Source organism: Lichenostomus cassidix, chromosome 27 (genome assembly GCF_008360975.1).
Source record: "Lichenostomus cassidix isolate B80296 chromosome 27, HeHo_3.0, whole genome shotgun sequence".
Taxonomy (NCBI): domain Eukaryota; kingdom Metazoa; phylum Chordata; class Aves; order Passeriformes; family Meliphagidae; genus Lichenostomus; species Lichenostomus cassidix.
In genome coordinates, this window is record NC_139507.1 from 70,638 (window position 1) to 90,027 (window position 19,390).

Genomic DNA, 19,390 nt, shown 5'->3' on the forward strand with positions numbered 1-19,390 from the left:
GCTCTGTTACCACATCCCTGCCAGCCCCCGCCACCTCTTTGGCCCCTCTGTGAGGGTGATCATGGCACTGTGTGATCCCAGAGCCCTTCACAAAGCCCTGGAGCACAGCCCTGTCCTGCAGCCATTCCAGCATAGGTGTGCCCTGCCCTTGTTCTCACTCAGAGTTCCCCTTTATGTGGGATGTCCCAGAATACACAGCTCCAAGTCACTTCTGCAGGAGACTGAGAACACTTGGAGTTGCAGGGACTATCCCTCTCAGAGGTTCCTGTGCTGCAGACACACTGTGGATATGGTTTGCTCCAAACCACTCAGTAAACACAGCAAAGCCTCAAAGCCCGCAAGGTGCCCCAGCCATGCCAGCAAACAGGGCTCCACTGGTGCTCCAAGACTCATGAGCTCCAGCAGGGGCTGCAGCCCCCATGCTAACCAACACCTTCATTTGGATTTCGGAGCCAAGGAAAAAGTTTTACCTGTAATGTCCTGCAGCAAGAAACCCACCCTTGACTCATATGGTGTAGAAAGGAACCCCTGTTCAGCCTGAACCTCCTCATGTCACATGTCTCACCCACCAGCAAACAGAACACAGCAGACCAAATCCACCTACTCCAAACCGCCATCTTTTCTGCCCATTTTTGCAGCCGAAGGGTGAGCAGTGGCTCCAAAACCTACATTGCACCTATGGGTGAAAAATTGTGGCAAGTGGGAACTCATTCACAATAAACATGGTGAGGATGCACCATGCATGGGGAAAAGATCAGCAACAGAGAAGAAAAATCTCCATGAAATTAAAAAAAAAAACCCAGAAAAATATGACAAAGAAAAAAAAAAAGACAGGCTGAGAGAGATGGGGATGTTCAGCCTGGGGAAGGCTCCAGGGAGACCTTAGAGCCCCTTCCAGTGCCTGAAGGGGCTCCAAGAGAGCTGGAGAGGGACTTTGGACAAGGGCCTGGAGTGACAGGACAGTGGCTTTAAGCTGGAGGAAGGGCAGGGTTAGATGGGATATTGAGAAGAAATTCTTCCCTGCAAGAGTGGTGAGGCCCTGGCACAGGGTGCCCAGAGAAGCTGCGGCTGCTCCTGGATCTCTGGAAACATCCAAGGCCATGTTGGATGGGGCTTGGAGCAACCTGGGATAGCAGTAAGTGTCCCTGTCCATGGCAGGGGCTGGAATGAGATGGTCTTTAAGGACCCTTCCAACCCAAGCCACAGAGCCTCAGCTGGGCCCACCTTGCACTGCCCTGATGAGAAGAGGGAGCTGCTGGAATGGGGAGAGACCAGCCCTATGATTCACCTTCTGGTGACATCTGGGAGGACAGAACCTCAGGACTGCACCCCTGACCATGCCCAGCCAAATCTGCTGAGGAATAGAGCAGGGTCACAGAAAATCCCCAACTCCATACTGAATTTCATATTACTGGACAAATTATTCCTCTGGAGGGAAATAACCTTCTTGCAGAGACATTCCCAGCAAAGTCCAGCTCCAGCAGTCAGCTGAGGCATGGCTGACACCACCCCTACAGTTCTGGTGTGGAGAAGAGCAAAAAGCATGGCCATTGCCATGAAGTCCACCAGGTTTTGGCCCAAGGAAGGAGCCTGTGCATCCTTCTGTGGGCTGGGAATGAGAAGCAGTGATAAAAGCATCAGCTGTGTCCATGGGAGCTCCCAACAGCAGACCTAGAGCATCCCTGCTGCCAGCAATCATAGGACACGAGAGTATTGCCAGACGGCAGGAAGGACATCACAGCTCTACATCCACCCCAGCTGCTTTTGGCATCGGTAACTCCATGCAGCTCCTTAGAGAGGAACTTCTCTAAAGAAAAATTAAGGGGAAGGAAATGCAGCCCCAGGACATGTCGGCAGCATCTGGCTCAGGAACGGCACCAGTCACATCTGCTCCAGAGCCAAAAGGAGACACAACCCCTACCCCAACACTCCTAAATTAGAAGTCTGCAGCAAACCAGCAGTGACGCCCAACATCCCACAGACTCATCCAGCCCAGCACAACCGTGGGGCTCAGCTGGGGCCAGACTCACCAGAAGCAGCTCTGGGTGCTCCAAGTCAAGCTCGGGAATAAAAGAGGGTGGTTGGTTGTTTTGTCTTTTAAAACCAGACCTCAGGGAATTAAGGACTTCTTGCTACAAAGAAGAAAGTGAAGCTCCTGACAATCTGGTTGGGGGTATGGAGCAGCAGGATGCGTACTTGGAGCTGAGAAACTCCTCTTGGCTGGCCCAGCAGTCAGAGAGACGCTGTTGCTTATATGGTGGGAGCTACATAAGATGAGCTCCTTACTTGGCCACGACAACGGCAGCTACCTACCACCCTGCTCACTCCTTCTGCCTCATAAAGATTTTGGAAGGGACCCACATACTTCACCTCAGCCTCTGCAGACATTAAGAAGTCTATTCTCCCAGCATCCTGCCCAGGACAGACAAATGAATGCATTCCAGAAGGGATGCCCGTCCCTGGGCAGCCCAAGGGACTCACCCCAGCAGTGGTCACAAGGGAGACGAGAGCCCCAGAATCTGCCTTCCAGTACACACCAAAGGATAGAAGGATGGAAACTTTCCCCAGTTTCCCCCTAGACTTGGCCCAGGCTCCAGCCCAGCAGCAGCTGCACTCATCCAGAGGTTCTGACTCCCCAGGAATGCAGGGAGAGGAAGGCAGCAGCATCCACTGAATGGGCCCCAGGATGGAGAAGAGCAATGGACCCACCAAGAGCACAGTGGGAGAGGCGAAGGCTCCCTCTTAGGACACGGTGGCCAGATACTCACCCCTCGGCACTGCTCTGCCTCCAGCTCCTCTGACTGCCCCCATTACCGCACCCACCAGCAACCCTGACACCCTGGCCCCAGAAAACTGGCTGGGGTGTGATGTGACGTGCAGGACAGCCGTGACGTGTCCTCACAGACATGGTGCTTCCAGCACAGTTGTTTGAAGACTTACTGAATTTTTCAAGACTACTAAAGAAACTCCCCCCAAACAGATGAAGGATCCATAGATTATTCCTCTCTTGTTTCTCCACCACCACTCCTGATGTTACTTCCCTGAGCAGTGCTATCACTGTCTCTGGACAGGTACTCCTCCATTTACCAAACCTGAGCACATTCACACCACCAGGGGCAGCTTCTGGTGTCCCACACCCTTTTTTTTTAGATTAAAATGATATTTACCATTAAACTTGCCACCGGATACCCTTTGCCTGCCTCATGCTCAGCACGCCCAGCACTCCAGGCATTACTGGGGTAATGGGGCCATTACTGCAAAGTCCCTGGTTCCCATGTCTGGATTCAGGTGGAGGAATGGGAAAAGCTCTATCTGTCCATTCCACCTCTGCACCATCCTGCAAACAAGGCTGTTTTACATGGAAAATCCCATATATGTCACTATTGAGGCAGCATGAGGTGCAGTGCAGGACTGAGCACTGGGATGGAGATGATCCTGGAAAAATACCCTGTGCCCCCTGAAACAGCCAAACCTTTGCTCCTAGACTAAAGAGTATTCCCAGGAATTTGCAAGTCAACCCACTAATCATTTTCTAATCCTTAAGGAATTAAAAATGGGTCCTTTAAGAACAAGAGCATCTGTGTGGGTCTCTTTAGGGCTCCAAACAATCTTAGGAATGAGAAAAATGTCAATGCTCTTCGAGCTGCACATGGTTCAAATTAATTAAAATCCTACTCCTCGCTGCACGTGAAAAACCAAATTTCACAAATTGCTTAAACAACCTTTCAGGAAATACTGGCTTGGGATGGGCTAGAGTGGGTGGGAGGGCAGCCACCACTCCCACTCCCACCTGAAATCCAGCCTCATTCATGGAGCTGAGCAGGGCACGATGATCCAGTGGGTAACACTGCGACCTCTGGCAGAGCTGGGCCAAACCCTTCTCTTCCCTGCTCCAAGCACTCACCGAGGAATGGGACCAGGGCCTCTTGTGATGGACTTATCGTCTGGAAAAAATGATTTAGTACAGAGGAATTATACACCCTCAGCACACATTTGTTTGACTTTGGGGCAAAATGTTTCCCCAATACTTAATGAAGAGGGAATGCAGAAGAGCACCTCTGCCTGCAGGGAAAGGTGCAAAATCCAGCCAGGAATAAAGCCAGAGAGAAAAACCTGCAACGTGGCTTTAACCATCACCGGGACCTCATGTCTGAAAACACCTTGGCACATGCTGGCAAGGAGCACCTTCCCATGGGAAACCTCCTGGGGTCCCCACACCAGCTGGGTGGTTTTAGGGGAAGGGGACAGTTTTGCACAGAAGGTTAAATGAAATCTCTTTCGCTTTTCGCTCTTGTCATTCTTGCGCAAGCACCATCCCCAGCCTTGCTGCCACGTCCCAGCAGCTGCTGGGGCTATGCAGATGCCGGGGAGGTGAGGGCTCCACTGTCCCTTGCGCCCTGCCAGGCTCCAGCAGCAAAGCAACCACCTCTATCCCCCTTTCCTGCTCCCAAACAGTCTGAAGAAGATTGATATAATTTCTTGGGGCTGCATTGCCATGCAACAAGCTATTTCCATTGGAAAGAGGAAAATGGGGAAAATTCAAAGGCCGCTCTGTTTGCTCCACAGGCTGTAAATTCTTTCCAGGTCCCTTTTGTATTCTCTCTTGCCCCACAGCTGACATGGCAGGACCTACACTGAGCACTGGATAGGTGGGAATCTGATCCAGCACCAAGTCCCAGCACTGACACAAAGACCTTGTCCCACCTGCAGCCATGGCAGGATGGGAGCTGCTGCCTCGGTTTTCCTGGAAAGGTGCATGGATGCTCACATGATGCAGCACAGATGGGTCAGCTGGAGGACATATTCCAGCAAGGAGCCCCAAACCTCCTGCCAAGAGCTCTGCTCCAGCTTCCTGGCTGTCCCAGAGGCAAGGGTTTGGCACAAACCCCTCAAGGAAGCAAGAGCTCCCCAGGCAAGGCAATGCTGTCTGTTCAGCTGGCCCCTGCTGAAAGTGTCCTCACAAACAATGGACTCTTGGGACTACTTCATCCTGATCCCAAAATCCCAGCGAGGATCCTTTCTGAGCTGCAAACCAGCCTGGTGCTGGGGAATCCTGGATGTGGCACTTCCATTGGCGCCATCTTTTGCCCCCTTCATCCATCAGGTTTGAACCAGGACTGAGCAGCTGAAAGTGGGGATGGGGAGAAAGAGCTGAGGGTGCTCAGCACCAGCAAGGCACGAGTGGCACAGCCCCACAGGCTGGCGGCTGCTGAAAGCTGCCTTGTTCCTCACCCAAGCCCGGCACAGGGTTAGCTGCCACTGCACTTCTGCCTCACAGCCAGGACAGAGGTGCCTCTGTCCTCAGGATTGCCAGACTTGGATCCCACTGACATTTTTTAGGATGAAAAAGCCAGAATCAGTAAAGGTAGCAAAGCCCTGCTGAAATGAAGTAACCCTCTTAAAACCCACAGAAGGAGGAATTCACGGCCCTCAAGTAAATTATGGGGAGGTTTAACAGGAATTCAGCTGTGGAAAGTCCAGCTGAGATGTCTACAAACAGCAGAGAACCCTGACCGCTCTTCCAAATGCCCCAGGGTATAGGGGTCCCCTTTCCCATTGCTTCCTACTTTCTCCATCTCCCAGACAAGCAGCTTCTCCTCTGATCCCAGAACGGATCCCTTGCTTGGCACTGGATTGCTGCCAGCTATCATCATGTCCATGACTCCATGTTTGCCCCTTGGGATGCTCAGCCCCAGGTACTGTAAGACTGGGGGGAAAGGGGGAAGCAGGGGGCAAGGGGAGGTCAATGCGCTCCTATGCTGCCACTTCCAAATCTGCTTTGGATTTGCTAAATGTACTCTAATACAATAGCCCAAAGGCTTATCGTTGTTATTTTCAGGCAAAAGTAGCCAATTTTGCTTTCTTCTAAAATTTTCATCAATAGGTCCAAAAAAATTCAAGGAAGCCCCAAAAGCAGTTCCCTACTTCTAGGCTAGGCTATCCTAGGATTAAAAAGTGTCTCAAACGGCAATTTCAGGGGCCGTCCTGAGGAGCCTCCAGTGTCTGGCTCATGGTGCCTTCAGAAGGCTAAAAAAAGATAAAATAGGACCCGCTGACTTTATTGTGAGAAGTTACTAAAAAAACCCCAAAAACGTTAGCAAATAGGGACTCGGGTCCCGATCCCCGCGGGCACTTTTCCATAAGGTTAACACGTCGAGAGAGGGGAGGGGGTCAGGGTGGGAGAGGGAGGAAAGCTCCAACAAACCCCTTCGGCCCCTTCCCGACCTCCCGCTCCGCGAACTGCCCTCCCCGGGGAGACAAAGGGCTGGAGCGGGGCTGCGGGGCCCTGCGGGCCAGCGGCCACCCCCCGGTCCAGGAGCCCCCCTGCCCCCCTCCGCGGCCGCGGAAGCGTTTCCGCTGGCCTCGGCCGGCGCTGCGTGGCCGCTCGGCGCGGGGAGTTAAACTCAGAGTGATAAAACGGAGTGAAAACGCGGTGGAAAGCGAAGAAAACACGGCGCGACTGGAGAAAACAAAACGCGGCGGAACGAACCGCGACGGGAGAGGGATTGAATAAAATAAGCCGTAGCAAAAGCAAATAAAACATTCCGCGAGGAAATAAGCCACGGCGATGTGATCCGCCTTAGAGCGAGGCAGCCCCCCCCGCCCTGTGCACCGCCACCAGGATCCCGTCACCCTCTCCCGGGGGGAGCCCGTCCCGGGGAGTCCCCCAGCCCTCCCCACCGTGGTTTCGCTCTTCAGCCCCGCTTTTTCCCCCGATAATAAAACTCGGGAAAGTGGAGGGACGTAGAGCGCGGTCCCACCTGGGTGTGCAGCGCCGAGCACCAGCTGGAGCCCGAGGAGGCAGCAGAGGGGGCCGCGAAGGGGGGGGCATAGGGGGGAGCAGAGGGGCCGCGGTCCCGCCGAGCCGCGCCCCATCCCCGGCGCTGCCTGCTCCGCTCCGCTCCGCTCGGGCCGCTCCTGCAGCTCCTGCCGGGCCGGGGACGGGGAGGGGGACGGGGGATGGGGGGAGGGGAAGAAGGAGGAGGAGGAGGAGGAGGGACGCAAGCTGGAGAGGGAGGGAAAGAAGTGGGGGGGAAATGTTACAAAATAAAGTAAGAAAAACCGAAGCGTGTGCGCCGGACTCAGACACTGCGTCAGCGGACCGGGACCCGGCCCAGCAACGGCGAGAGAGGGGGGCCGCACCCGAGCCCGGGGGGGCTCCGCCCGCTGGAGCGCATCTCTGGGGCGGGGGGTCCGGGAGTGAAGCGGTGGAGTGGCAAAAGAGAAGCCCGCGGAAGCCCAGGGATTGCTGGCTCCCCCGCAGAGTGCCCACGCAGCCCTCTCCACACCCTAGCTGATCCCGATGCCCCGGTACGGGGCGGAGGGTGGAGGGGGGAGATGCCCGCGGTGCCGCCAGCCCTGCGTCGGGTCCCGCTGCGGGTCCTCAGCTTGGGACCCCACCTCGCCGGGGAGAACCGCAAAGGGCTGCCGTGAGCTCCCACCACACATCATTGCTCGCGCCTCTGGGTGCCCGGCAGAGTTATCTGATCCCAAGCACAGCCAGCCCAGCTGGATCCTTCCTCCGTCTGTCCGTCCGTCCATCCATCCATCCATCCATCCCTGTAGCACAGAGCTGGGCCGCTCCCAGCCCAACTGTGGATGCTGAAGTCAGACACAGGTCACTGCACTTTCCACCACAAGCCCAGTCCCTCCAGCTGTGGGACGCTGGTGCAGCTTTCCAGCTTCCGGTGCTCTGCTGAGGGCATGGGGCAAAGAGCATACAGAATATCTGATGTAGGTATATCCCATATCCAGGAGCTGAATATAAAAGGCTTTTTAAAACTTAAAAAGAACTTTTAAACTTTTGTTTTCCCACCTCCACTCCAGCAGGGCTGCCCATGGCCCCAAAAGCCACACAAAGGCATTATGCATGGAAAACAGTGGACGTTGGCATATTCCTGTCTTTTTACATCCATTTGGTGCATTTGGGTGATGCTCACGGAGCTCATTCTTGTGGGAGCATCCCTGAGGGTGTATGAGCCTCATCTCCTCGAGCTCTTCTGGGATCTGAGAAGTGCAGGGAGGGTCAGTCAGTCCTTGACACACAGACTCTGCCATAGAAATTTAAATTTAGGGGAGATCACACTTTTGATGAGGCCAAGCTGATGGCAGAGCTACCTTGAGCAGGCAGCAGGATCCGGCCCCAAGATGGCACAAACCCCTGAAGGGGGTGAGGAGCTGGTGTGAGCCAGCCAAGATTTGGCTGTTCTTAGGAAAATAAACGATTCTGGTTTTTTTCCCAGCGAGGAAGGAACGATCTGCAGTCTGGTGCCAGGATGGGCTTTGGGGATGCAAACCTTCCTTGGAGCGGGGGGAGGTGCTAATTAAGCACATCAGCATCTGAGCAGTTGGTTTTTCTAAGGCAGGGATTATTTTTTAATTGCAGAAGCACTGAGAGAAAGGCTTCGCTGGCTTCCATGGCTGCCACAGGGAACAAGCATTACAACCCAGAGGAGAAGAAGGATTCTTGCTCCTATCCTGAAACCTTGGAGACCACTGAAGGGCAATGCCACCCACTGAGACACCAGTGGCTGGACATGATGGGGCTGTGAAGTCCCATGAGTGGGACCCTCTACCCATCCTGGACAAACCTGACATCCCTTTCCAGGAAGTTCAACCTATCTAAAGGAATGGACATAGAGTCAAAAGGCTTTGGATCCTGTGGAGTGTCACCGCTTTCCTGACCTGGTTCATTCCATGTCTTGGAGGCCCCTATGCTTCATGTGATTGGCAGATAATTAGCACTTCTTAATTAATTCACTTCTTCAACATAGGCCAACAGCTCCTTACCTACTCTCCTAATCCAGTTTAGTACCAGTTGAGTTGCTACTCGACGGAGTGGATCGGCAGGAAATGTGTTTTTCCCTTGGGACATTTCCAGGCTGTCTGACCCCTCTGGCCCTAATGAGTTGCTGCCTGATGAGGACAAGGGGACATGGCCGTATGCAGGGAATAGCCAACTGTGCTGCTGGCCACACTGTCAGAAGAGCTCCTTGCACCAGGAGATGGATTGGTTGATGCCAGGATTACCCAGAACTTGGGATACTTGCTGTCAGTATCCAATTCCCACAGTTGGAGCATCTGTATCTGTCCTTTAATTGGAAAAATAAATTCTGGGTTTTGGCCAAAGCAACATCCCGTGTAGGGAGTGGTCACAGTGGAGGGGCTGCAGTTGGATGGGGTGAAAGAGCATCGGCTTCAGTGAAAGTTGACCCACAGAAGGGTTTGGAAAGTATTTCTAGAGATAGATACAAGCCACTTGCCCACCTTTGGCTGGAGGTCTGACCTGGTCAGGAGCACTTGGGAGAAACTTGGTCAGTCAGGGTGCTCAGCAGGTTGCAAAATGTGTCACCAATGTGCAGTGGTACCCAACCATAGGGGTAGGGGAGAAACCCCAGATTTAGAGCTGGGGGACTCAGTGGCAGTGAGGCATCCCATGACATACTGAGTTTGGGGCTGTCATGGGGCACATTTGGTATTTGCTGGCACCAGAGGCTTTAGAGGAAAGGATCTGGGGACCTGTGGACCATGAGAACAGCATCTGTAGCCTTCAGATTTTCTGAAGGAAGGTCTGAACACCCCATCAGCTACCTCTGATGACTGGCAGGTTCCAAGGGTCTATTTATCATATGACCAGGGAAGCAGCATGTCCTTCTCTGTTGTGCTCTTCCAAGGGTATTCCCCCCAGCCCATGGGTCTCTGTGGGACTGAGGGTTCCAGGAGAGCAAAGCCCTGCCTGTGGGCAGTGGCTGTCGAGGGGCGCTGGTGTCAGGACCTTTGCTTTGCTGGAGACCAGCAGCACCTGCCAGGCTCTGCCAAGAGCACAATGCTGCCTCAGCCTCATCCTGGCCCCAGACAGGACTGGCTGGGCCAAGATCAACACCCACCTGGCAGGCGCTGTGCACTGAGGTCACTGCCTGGGGAAGAGGCCGTCTTGGCGTCTGCTGGCTCCTTCTCCCTCGCGCCGGCAGCAGCAGCAGGGAATGGCCACGTCGCTCTCTCTGTTGGAGACAGGCAGAACAGCCAGTCCAGTTTCCTCTCCAAAGCTCCAGGCTTTGCATCGCAGGCAGTAAGGGTGATCAGTATCCCCTCTCTGGGATGTGGGGTTTGGTGGGTGACCCCATGGGTCAAGGGACTCATCCCCAAGCTTTGCATTTGCATCCTTCCCCTTGGGACAAGCCTGGGGACACCATGTGGGGGCTCAGCTCCTCCACAGCCCTAGGTATGTTGGTGGCAATCGGGGCCCCATGCTAGTGATCCCAAGGGTTTGGTTTTCTCATTAGGGTTCAACACTGTGAGAGGGGTGCTCAGTACTAGCAGCTGAGGCTCCACTGAGCAGGGGGCGTCAGGGAGGCACCTCCTGTTTGCTTCCCGTGTTCCTTCCCCAGGAGCTGAAACACAATGTTTAGGATCAGCCCCGGCTCTGCTTGACACTCAGCTGTGGGTAGAGGGATCCTGGCCAAAATCCCTTTCCCTTGCCTCCAACCCAACCATCCCCTCAGCTCTTGCAAGGAGCAGACGGAGCATTGCCGGGGTGCCTCCGTGTGCTTGGTCAGCCCCATTTTCCCCTGATCTCCTTCCCAACTTTGCTGGCTCCCAGCACAGCAAAGGGGGTCCCTTTGTGGGTGCCCCACATGGCAGCTCTGAGAGCTCTTTGCTGCTCTATCTTCTGCAGCCCTGAAAAGCCAGGCAAGTTCAAGCTGCAAGTAATTTATTAAAACCAGATGTGCTCACTTGGAGCTGCCATGAGGAATTTCAGGGCGCTCCAGCCCTGTGAGGGCCAGCGCCGACATCCTGCCCTTCCGCTGCGGGGGCGAGACAAGGCTGGGGGCTGCCCGAGAAGCACTGCCCCCTGAGCCTGTAGCCTCTCCTTCCTGCCTGGCCTCCCCTGGAGGGCTCCTGGAAGGGGGCAGAGAGGAATTTCAGCCATTTACAAGAAATTTGTCTTTTAGAAAAACACTTTCTCTGCATGACTCAAGAGCCAATTTGCAGAACCGAGCTGCAGAGTGGGGAGGAAAAGCAGCTGGAGAGTGGTGGAGGACAGCACATCCTGAACGGTATCTTCCTCCTGCCGGAAGCAGGGATGGGACCACGGAGCAGAGATCTCACCCTGTTCCCTGGCCCTTTCCAGCAAGAGCAGCATAGTCCAGTTGGCCCAAGGTGCTTCATTTCCACCTCTACCACTGCCTTATCTCATAGCCACGGACATGTCTCCTTCCACCTCCATCCCTCATCAGTTCCTTTAGCCTGGAGGAGTTTTGGCATCAATCCCAGCCAGTCTCCTGGGTTTGGGTGTGAGTGTGTGGATTTTCAGCATTAGCGGGAGCTGGGATGAGCCAATGCTGACAAAAGCAGGCTTGGTGTCCTGATCCTGATGCGGTGCTGAGCCAGGAGCAAGGCAGTTGCCAACACGGCAGCGCATGCTTGTGGCACCCACGCAGCTGGCGCCTTCGGTCAGCAGAGGACACGGCTGAGCAGACTTCTGGATTTTTTCTTTCCCTGAATGCAAAGCAGAGCCAATCACCTTAGGACTTTGCTGCTGGCTTTCCTTGGGGCTGCCCAAGTGGGGATGGGAGATCTGGCCTGAATATGAGGCTGAATCTCCCTGTCTTCACTGTGCTGCTGCTCACAGCATCCCTGCATTTTTAGCTCCATTCCTGCTTTTTTATCTCCATCCCTGTGTTCTAACTCCATTTGGACCATGGCACTGCTCTGCACCATCCCTGCAGCCCCAAGCAACAGACGATGGGAAAGCAGCTCCTGGCCAGGGCTGCCTGAGGGCTGGTGAGGCTCATCCCACACTGGCCGGGCAGATGGTGGATAGCCTCTATTTTCAGGCTTTCCTGAATCAGCTCAAAGCAGTTGAGCCTCCCTTTCACTGATGTGTTTGGGAATTAGTAGCAACAGAGTGAGTGAAACACAAGCTGCAGCTGAAGGATGGAGGGAGAAGAAAGGCTTGTAGTAACCCATCCCAGGGGGAGGTGCAGGCTGGGAGCACAGAGGAGCAGTGAAGAGCACACAGAGCTGGTGGCAGCATGCGGCTCCTCAGCAATAGCACACGCCAGCAGCTTCTCCTGGCCTTCACATCCCCATGCAGCTAAAGCGTGGAATGGGAGCGTGTCTCAGGCCCACTCCCAGAACAGACAATAGTGTCCTTGTGGCCAAGAGCCTGTTCCTGGGTGTGCCACTCTGTGTTTGTTTGGCCTTTTGCCCCCACCCAGGGTGATGGCCGGGGGTGCACCCAGATGCCCCCGAGGGCAGCGCTGGTGTCAGGGAGAAGCAGAGACCATAGGCAGAGCCATGTGCAGCCATGGAAAATCAGTGTCTCAGTGCAAGGATGCATCAGCATTTGGTAGCAAAGGTAGCTCCGGGCTGGGTGGGAGTCAGGGCTGTGCCCAATTCTGCTCCCACATACTCCAAAGTCTCCTCTTCCCCTCCATGCTGGGAGTGGGAAGGTTTAGGTTAAGGCTGCTTGTGCCAAGCTTGTGTAGTACCCAGAGAGCAACATCCTCCAGCAGCAAACCCCAGGGAGATGCTGGCAGAGGTTGCAAAACTCACGTTGAGGGTTTGCCATGTCACAAAATAAACTGAGACTGGCCCATTTAGCAGAGGGAAGCTCATTTATAGAGTGACTCCCAACCGTGAATGTGGGAGGCGAAGCATCCATTGAGGCAGCCCCTTGGTGAGTCTTGATCCTGTGGGTGTCAAGGTGTGCCCGCCCCCCCCCATCCCTGCACGTGTGGGTACCTGCCTGCCTGCTGCAGGACAACACTGCTCCTGCTCCTGCTCCTGCTACTGAAGCACCATTGCCACCTCCCCTGGACCAAATCTCCATCGCATCTTCTGAACTGGCATAGGGGGTGCTAAAAATTGATCAACTGCAGCAGCAGGGAGGGACCTGAGCTCACTTGGTGCTTGGTTTCACTTGCACTCACCTACTTTGACTTCAGGCACAGTGAAGGCCTGGTCAGGTTTGCAGAGAAACCTGGAGTCTGGTGACTGTTCACTTGAGGAAGCAGCTCTGGGGGCAGGTATGGCCCTGGCTCCTGGGGGACACCCAGCACAGTAGCCCCACACACCTGCAGAGGAGCTGGATATACCAAGGGCCCCATCACCCCCCAGTGATCAGTCCAGATACAAACAGATTCAACATCTTCAGCACCCAAGGTCCTTTTTCATTTTCTGTGGTGTATTTTTGTAAAGCTGACAAGGTCCAGCCCCAAGAAATTAGAACTGAGTTTCGTCACTGCTTTATGTGGTTATCGTGGGTGACTGAGAGGGGAGACTTGGGTGTCCATGAGCTGGGGAGTACTGAGGGGTGGTTGTGAGCCACAGGTTTTCATCAACAGGTGTTTTTTTGTGTCCTCAACATATATGGCTTCCAAAGGCAGGTGCTACTCTACAGGAAAAGAGGGATAAACCCACCTCAGATTTCTATGTTCCAGGACAAGACGAGTAATTAAGTGACTTGGTAATTTTCAGGAAAGGTAAGATTCCTCTGATGCAGAAATCTCACTGCCCTGAGCTATGCAATGCACCCTTCCTCTATCCTTCCTCATCCTGTCCTGTGTCACCTCTGTGATGCCACTGTAAGAGAGCTCATGCCAATGCCAGGAGCAGAAAAAAAAGTAAAAGCCAAGCAAATCAGTTTCTTAAAACTTATTTTAATATCCATGTCTCATCTGTTGGGTAGAGCCAAAACAGTCTGGCCTGGTTTGAGTTACAAATTTTTCATACACTTTAAGTAAATGAACAGTGTGGCAATAGGGTCTGTTACTGAAAGTGAAACCCATATTAACAAGGGAAGTGTTGCAGCCAGAATTCTACCAGGGTTCTTCCCTGCTATCAGCCCTAAAAGGCCATTGCTATCCCCTGGCCCTGGATGGGTGTCACACAGCAAGATTAAATGCTTCTGACACAAAACTAATCACACCCACAGAGATGCACACACTGGATGGCCAAGAAACAATGGGACCAGGATAGAGAAAACCCTTTTACAATTCTCCCCAATGAGGACAGATGCCAGTTTTGGCAAATGGGATGAAGCACCAATGCTGATTTCTCCTGACAGAGGCTGAATAAACATGTTGAAGCTGCTTGCTGGACAATTAACTTCTGGCTTAGAGCAGCAGGCATGGAAAAGGCTAAGAAGGGATGGCTGAGGGTTTAAAGATGCAGTATTTCTGTTCTTTGTTTAAAACACTAGTTTAGACACCACCTTAATACAGCTGCAAGGGAGTAAATCCAATCAAAAGCCCAAGAGTCACTACAAAAATACTAAGAAAAATCAAAGCACCAGAGTTCTCCACTTCCCTGGCCTGTTGCTTAATTCCAACAGACTGCTCCATTTCTCAGTTAACTACAAATTCCTGATCACATTTAAGCAATTTTTGCAGATGATAGCTTACAATGAGGCAGACAAGTGGCAGTTCTGAGTGCATGATGAATAGCACTTGCCAGGGGATATCACTGGGGTACGGAGCCACCCAAAGCGCCCACATGCCGCCACAGCTGTGGGCACAATCCTGGAGTTATCCCACAAAGGATCCCCCCAGCCCACAGTGGTCCGGCAGTTGGCTTGGGAAGTGCACACAGGGTTGGTTTGGTTTTTAATGACCACCCTGAACTGCAGTAGTGTAGCACTTGTCTTCTGCCCAGGACAAACCCTGCTCCTCAACACTGCATCTTTAAATGTTTCTGGCTAAAAACTCCTGCCACATGTTAGGAGCACTCCAACCTAGCTGCCACATGTTCAAGTGCTGTGCTTTTTGTGTTTTCAGTTTTCCTTCAATGGGGGGTGGGGTGGAAGGGAGCAGAGTGGGAGGCTCCCATTTCACAGCAGGCAGATCCAGCTGAAGGTACAAGACCCCTCCAAGCAGATTACAGGAGGGAGACAACGATTAGGGTGTTTGCTCCTTTTAAGAACATTATCTCGTTCTTTCCCATCTGAAATTGGATGCAGTGACAGCAGTAAGTTTTACAAGTCAGCAAGTTTGAAAAGTGTTAAGGGAGTGAGGAAGCTTTGCTGTCAAGTCACCCAACAGAGAGGAGCAGACAAGCCTTCAGCTTTGGAATGCTCTAACATGAACCAGATACAAGAGAGCTGCATGGGCACAGACCACACCTGTGACACCTGCGCTGTGCTCTGATCCCCGCCTGCTCTCTGCCTGCCAGCCAAGATCAGGCTCATGAGCGTGGAGAGCTTGGCATGAGCATGTCAGGCTGAGTCTGCAAAAACAGCACTTCAACACATTAAAAAGGTGCAACCATTGAGAGAGCGATGAAGCAGCAGCTGAGACCTTGTGCCAGCCTGGGAAATGACCCACTCCGATCATAGAAGGATGCAGGCCTGCTCTCCCAGGGCTTCACCACCCTCCTGAGAAGGTGAATCATTCCTAAGAGGCCACCCCAAAGGAGAAGAAAGCTGCACCAGCTGAAGAACGGACACTGCCACAAACCTGCTAATATGGGTTTCACTTTGAGACCAGAAAACTGTCTTCTTCCAAAAATTATTATTTTTAAAAAATTGAAATTAATTAGGGGTAAAACACTAACTCTAGTGCCATGAACAGGCAGGATCAACTTTTTTCCCCTCCAAAGGGCAAAGAGTCATATACCATCCCCAGCTGAACCTTGGTGCTTCGAGCTTTTCAGGAGATGTTACCTAAACTTTATTAAAAGAAAAAGAACAATGTTTAAATATCAACACTGGACTAGCCCAGTCTTTTTTCCAAAGTCCACATTCTTCATATGAAGCACACACGGCGTCCTGGATTCCCCAAGGCTGCATGTTCAGAAGTTCACAGTACATGGAACCATGTCTTTTTGTATTTTTTTCTTGAATTTCCCCTCCTTGCTCAGAGCAGCCACCCTTTTGTGGTCACTGACTGGATAAACCTCAAGCCATCTCCTATCCACGTGGCTTGGCCTAGATGCTGCAGGTTTTCTTGATGAAAGTTGATGTTGTCATGCTCTATGGATGGAAAAAAGCAAGAGAAAAAAAGCACCTGGTACAGGTTTCTTGAGACCCTTGTGGATTCCTCTATTCCAAAGGTGTTTCTGAAAGTCTTTTGCCGGTTTCTCAAGCAATTTTTGGCCTATTACTCTGACTCAGTTTGAAGAGCTGTTATTGGATGATCCAGAGGTTGATGCAATTGCAGCTCCAGCTGGGCTGCTTGTGGATACAGATTTGCGGATGTGAGGCAGCAAGTAGGGGTCACAGGCCAGCTGCTGGACATCTATCCGGTCCTCCTTTCGATAGGCCAGACACCGCCTGATGAATGCCTGCAGCGCCCCAAAGCAAAAGCAATAATTAGTTTTTTATGACAGAAAGAAAAAGGTTTTGACTCTTTGGGAGTGGGGCCAATGTGACAACCCCAGTGCCAAAATTCCCTCCCCAGAGACAGCCCAGCACTTCTTGTACCAAGAGAAGCATGGACAGAGGCACACGGTTTTCAACCCTCAGCCTGACAACTGCAGTAATCATGGAATCACAGAATGGCACGGGTTGGAAGGACCTTAAAGCTCATGTCGTTCCAACCTCCGTGCCATGAGCAGGGATACTTTTCACTAGACCAGGCTGCTCAGAGCTCCATCCAGCCTGGCCTTGAACACCTCCAAGGATGAGACGTGCAAAGCCACTGATCACTGTGTGATAGGTGAGCATTAAACACAGGATTCCTGCTGGTTTTATGGGAATCAGGAGGCTGGAACTGCCTGTGCTGACTTGACCCACAAGCAGATTTACCTTTGCTTCTGGTGTGACTACTGGCTTTGGAGGGAACTGCACCTCGGTAGCTTTCAGGATTGTGTTCTCCTGCAAAATATCCTGTTGTGACTGGTTGTGACCGAAGGGCTACCAAAACAAAGAAAGAAGTCATTAAAGGTTGGTGACGGGCATAAAAAAGTCGTAGCACTACTGTTGATCATCACCTGACATCAGGATTCTTCCAGGCAAGCAGCCCACAACTGCTGGGAAGGTGCTGTGGATACCAGAGGACCACGACACATTGCTCCCATACTTAACTGAACAAAAGGGATCAAGCTGGAACATGTCTGGCTTGGCCAGGAGGGATCTCCACCTGCTTCCAGACCTTGTGGGTCTGTTACAGCATTTGGTATCCATCTGAGCTGGCAGAGATTCACTCAGTCGTCTCTGCTAGGCTGGTTCCATGTGTCTGACTGACAGCACTGAGAGCACACGCGTGTTGGCCCCAGCTTTCACAACACTTGGCTACCAGGGACTACCGAAAACAAGAGCCCATGGAATCCTTTCCCTTCTCCATCCTACCTCTCTCCTGTTGTCATTAAAGAAACTACCTTTTCTCATGACAAATCATCTTTTCCTGATCCACGCTCTTCCCTTCCAAAAGCCATCCTAAAAACTTCTAAAGTGAGTCTTTGTACCTACTTTCCCCCCCCATCCCTCAACATTTGCAGCCATCACAACCAGCAAAGACTCAAGGCATTGGAAGTGTTACAGACAAGACCAGATCAAAAACTTCAGACCCTGAATGAGACACCTGTCCTGCCCAAAATGGCCTCAGTGGGAACATGCCCAGTGGAAAGAGATGCACAATGTCTTCTCTGAAGGAAATGCCAAAGGTAGAGCAAAACACAATATAGTCTACGCTCCCCACTTCCATTAGCATGGACTCTTGCCCTGGAACTGAAGGCAAGGAGACAAGGGAGCACATCCTAAGTCTGTGAAGAATGAAGCAGAAGCCTGGGCTGCCTCCCAAGAGGTTTGGGAAACACCACTAAGGAAAGGAATTAAACACCTTCTTACCTTTCTGCCATAGAGACACTGATAGAAGATGACTCCCACTGACCAGACATCAACTTTATTTGAAATCTTTGGAGGTTCTTTCCCAACCACAAAACATTCTGGTGGCAAATACCTGATTAGAAGGAAGTGATAAGAAGTTAGGAGCACCAGCTTCAAGTATTTTCCGTGATTTCCTTCAGAAGAGAAGGAACAAGATTCTATGATCAGATACTGGCGTGGGATGTGAAGGTCCCATTTCATTCCTGTGCATCTCTGGGTGAAGATCACCAGTGCCTACCCCTTCTGGGAACAGTGATCCCAAGGACTCTCCAGACACTCGTGTTCTGAGCTAGTCAGCACAGTCAGTTTCTTTTCCCCAGAGCATGTAAAACAAGCCTATTCTCTTTTATCTTCAGAACTGGTGTTTGTTATTGAAAGGGCTTGGCCAACAATTCCACAATGAAAGCACACAGCCAAAATACCTATTTCTAGAAATACAACCCCAGATGACATGTCCCAGTTAAAGACACTCAGCTTCACTCAGGGCACAAATAGTTTCATTTTTAGGAACAGAACAAAGCTGTACAACACAGAATGTTCCAACAAATATTCTGTGCAGCCACTGCTCATGGTGACTGAGCATGAGCTTGCACCCAAGTCTGCAGCTTGGCTGACATCTAAGAGTTACACTCAGAGGCACTCACCAAGGGTCTGCTCTCAGCCACGGGTGATGCAGTGACACTTGGACACAGAAGATAAGAGGATTGCTGAAAGCATGACACTCACGTGAAGCTCTGGCTATAGACAACATTGTGAGATTTACACCTTTTTCGAGAGCTAACTACAGATTTTAACCTTCTCATTTCAGAGGAATACTCTTTTGATCTCCCTGATGGACCTCTATTTTCAAATAGGTACAGTATTACCCTTATTCTTGTTTAAGATGTGAGACAGAGCCACTCTAGTCTGTGAAAGAGCAGCCAAGCCCCACTCTGGAGCTTGCTATCTCAGCAGCATATACAGCTTTTCACAAGCCCTTTGGATATGAGCTGGTTTTCAAATGCTAACCTACTGAATGGTGAAAAGCTGCCAGCCTCAAAAGGAGCTGTGTGACAATAAGAGCAGTTTCCAGGGTCTCAAACCTCCAGTGTGTCAAGCTGTCACAGCCAATGGCAGCACACACAGAGCTGACACAGAGCCAAAGCTGTTAATAAACTGTTCTTGCTCTTAACTTGCAAGTGCCCCAGGCATCGCTTACCAGTAAGTACCAGCCCCCTGTGATGTCAGCTCCATGCCATCAACTGAGTTGTAGCTGTCATCGTCCATGATTTTGGAAAGTCCAAAATCTGTGATTTTTATCTCTCCACACGCAGTACCATTGACTAGAAGAATGTTACCTAGACAGAGGAAAGAAACAGCCCTTAGGATACACCTTTAGCAAGAATAAAATTGCATTGAGCTCTGCACTGCATGAGGACAAGGGACCTACAGTGAGCTGCAGCAGATGTTTTAACTCTCAAAACCCTGAACTTCAGAGACAATTCGGGGACCAGCAAGTGCCAGAGCTGATCTGCGCATCTTGAATGACCCAGTGACCTCATAACACTTGGAGCCTCCAGATCC

The 19,390-nt window shown here is 52.0% G+C and overlaps 2 protein-coding genes across 5 annotated transcripts in view; both read right to left on the reverse strand.

Annotated features, from left to right (window-relative positions):
- The window catches only part of MRC2 (mannose receptor C-type 2), a 29,665-nt gene extending 22,470 nt beyond the window's left edge, over positions 1-7,195 (reverse strand). The window contains exon 1 of the mRNA XM_085083348.1: positions 6,762-7,195. Coding sequence (XP_084939474.1) covers positions 6,762-6,876 — 115 coding nt within the window. The 5' untranslated portion in view covers positions 6,877-7,195. The remainder of the gene's footprint in view (positions 1-6,761) is intronic.
- Positions 7,196-13,644: 6,449 nt separating this feature from the next.
- Positions 13,645-19,390, reverse strand: part of TLK2 (tousled like kinase 2) — a 41,137-nt gene continuing 35,391 nt past the window's right edge. For all 4 annotated transcript variants that reach the window (XM_085083368.1, XM_085083369.1, XM_085083371.1 and 1 more), the window contains 4 exons: positions 19,026-19,164; positions 17,789-17,900; positions 16,748-16,855; positions 13,645-16,284 (listed from right to left, as the gene is read on the reverse strand). In XM_085083368.1, the coding sequence (XP_084939494.1) occupies positions 16,111-16,284; positions 16,748-16,855; positions 17,789-17,900; positions 19,026-19,164 (533 nt within the window). In that variant the 3' untranslated portion in view covers positions 13,645-16,110. The remainder of the gene's footprint in view (positions 16,285-16,747; positions 16,856-17,788; positions 17,901-19,025; positions 19,165-19,390) is intronic.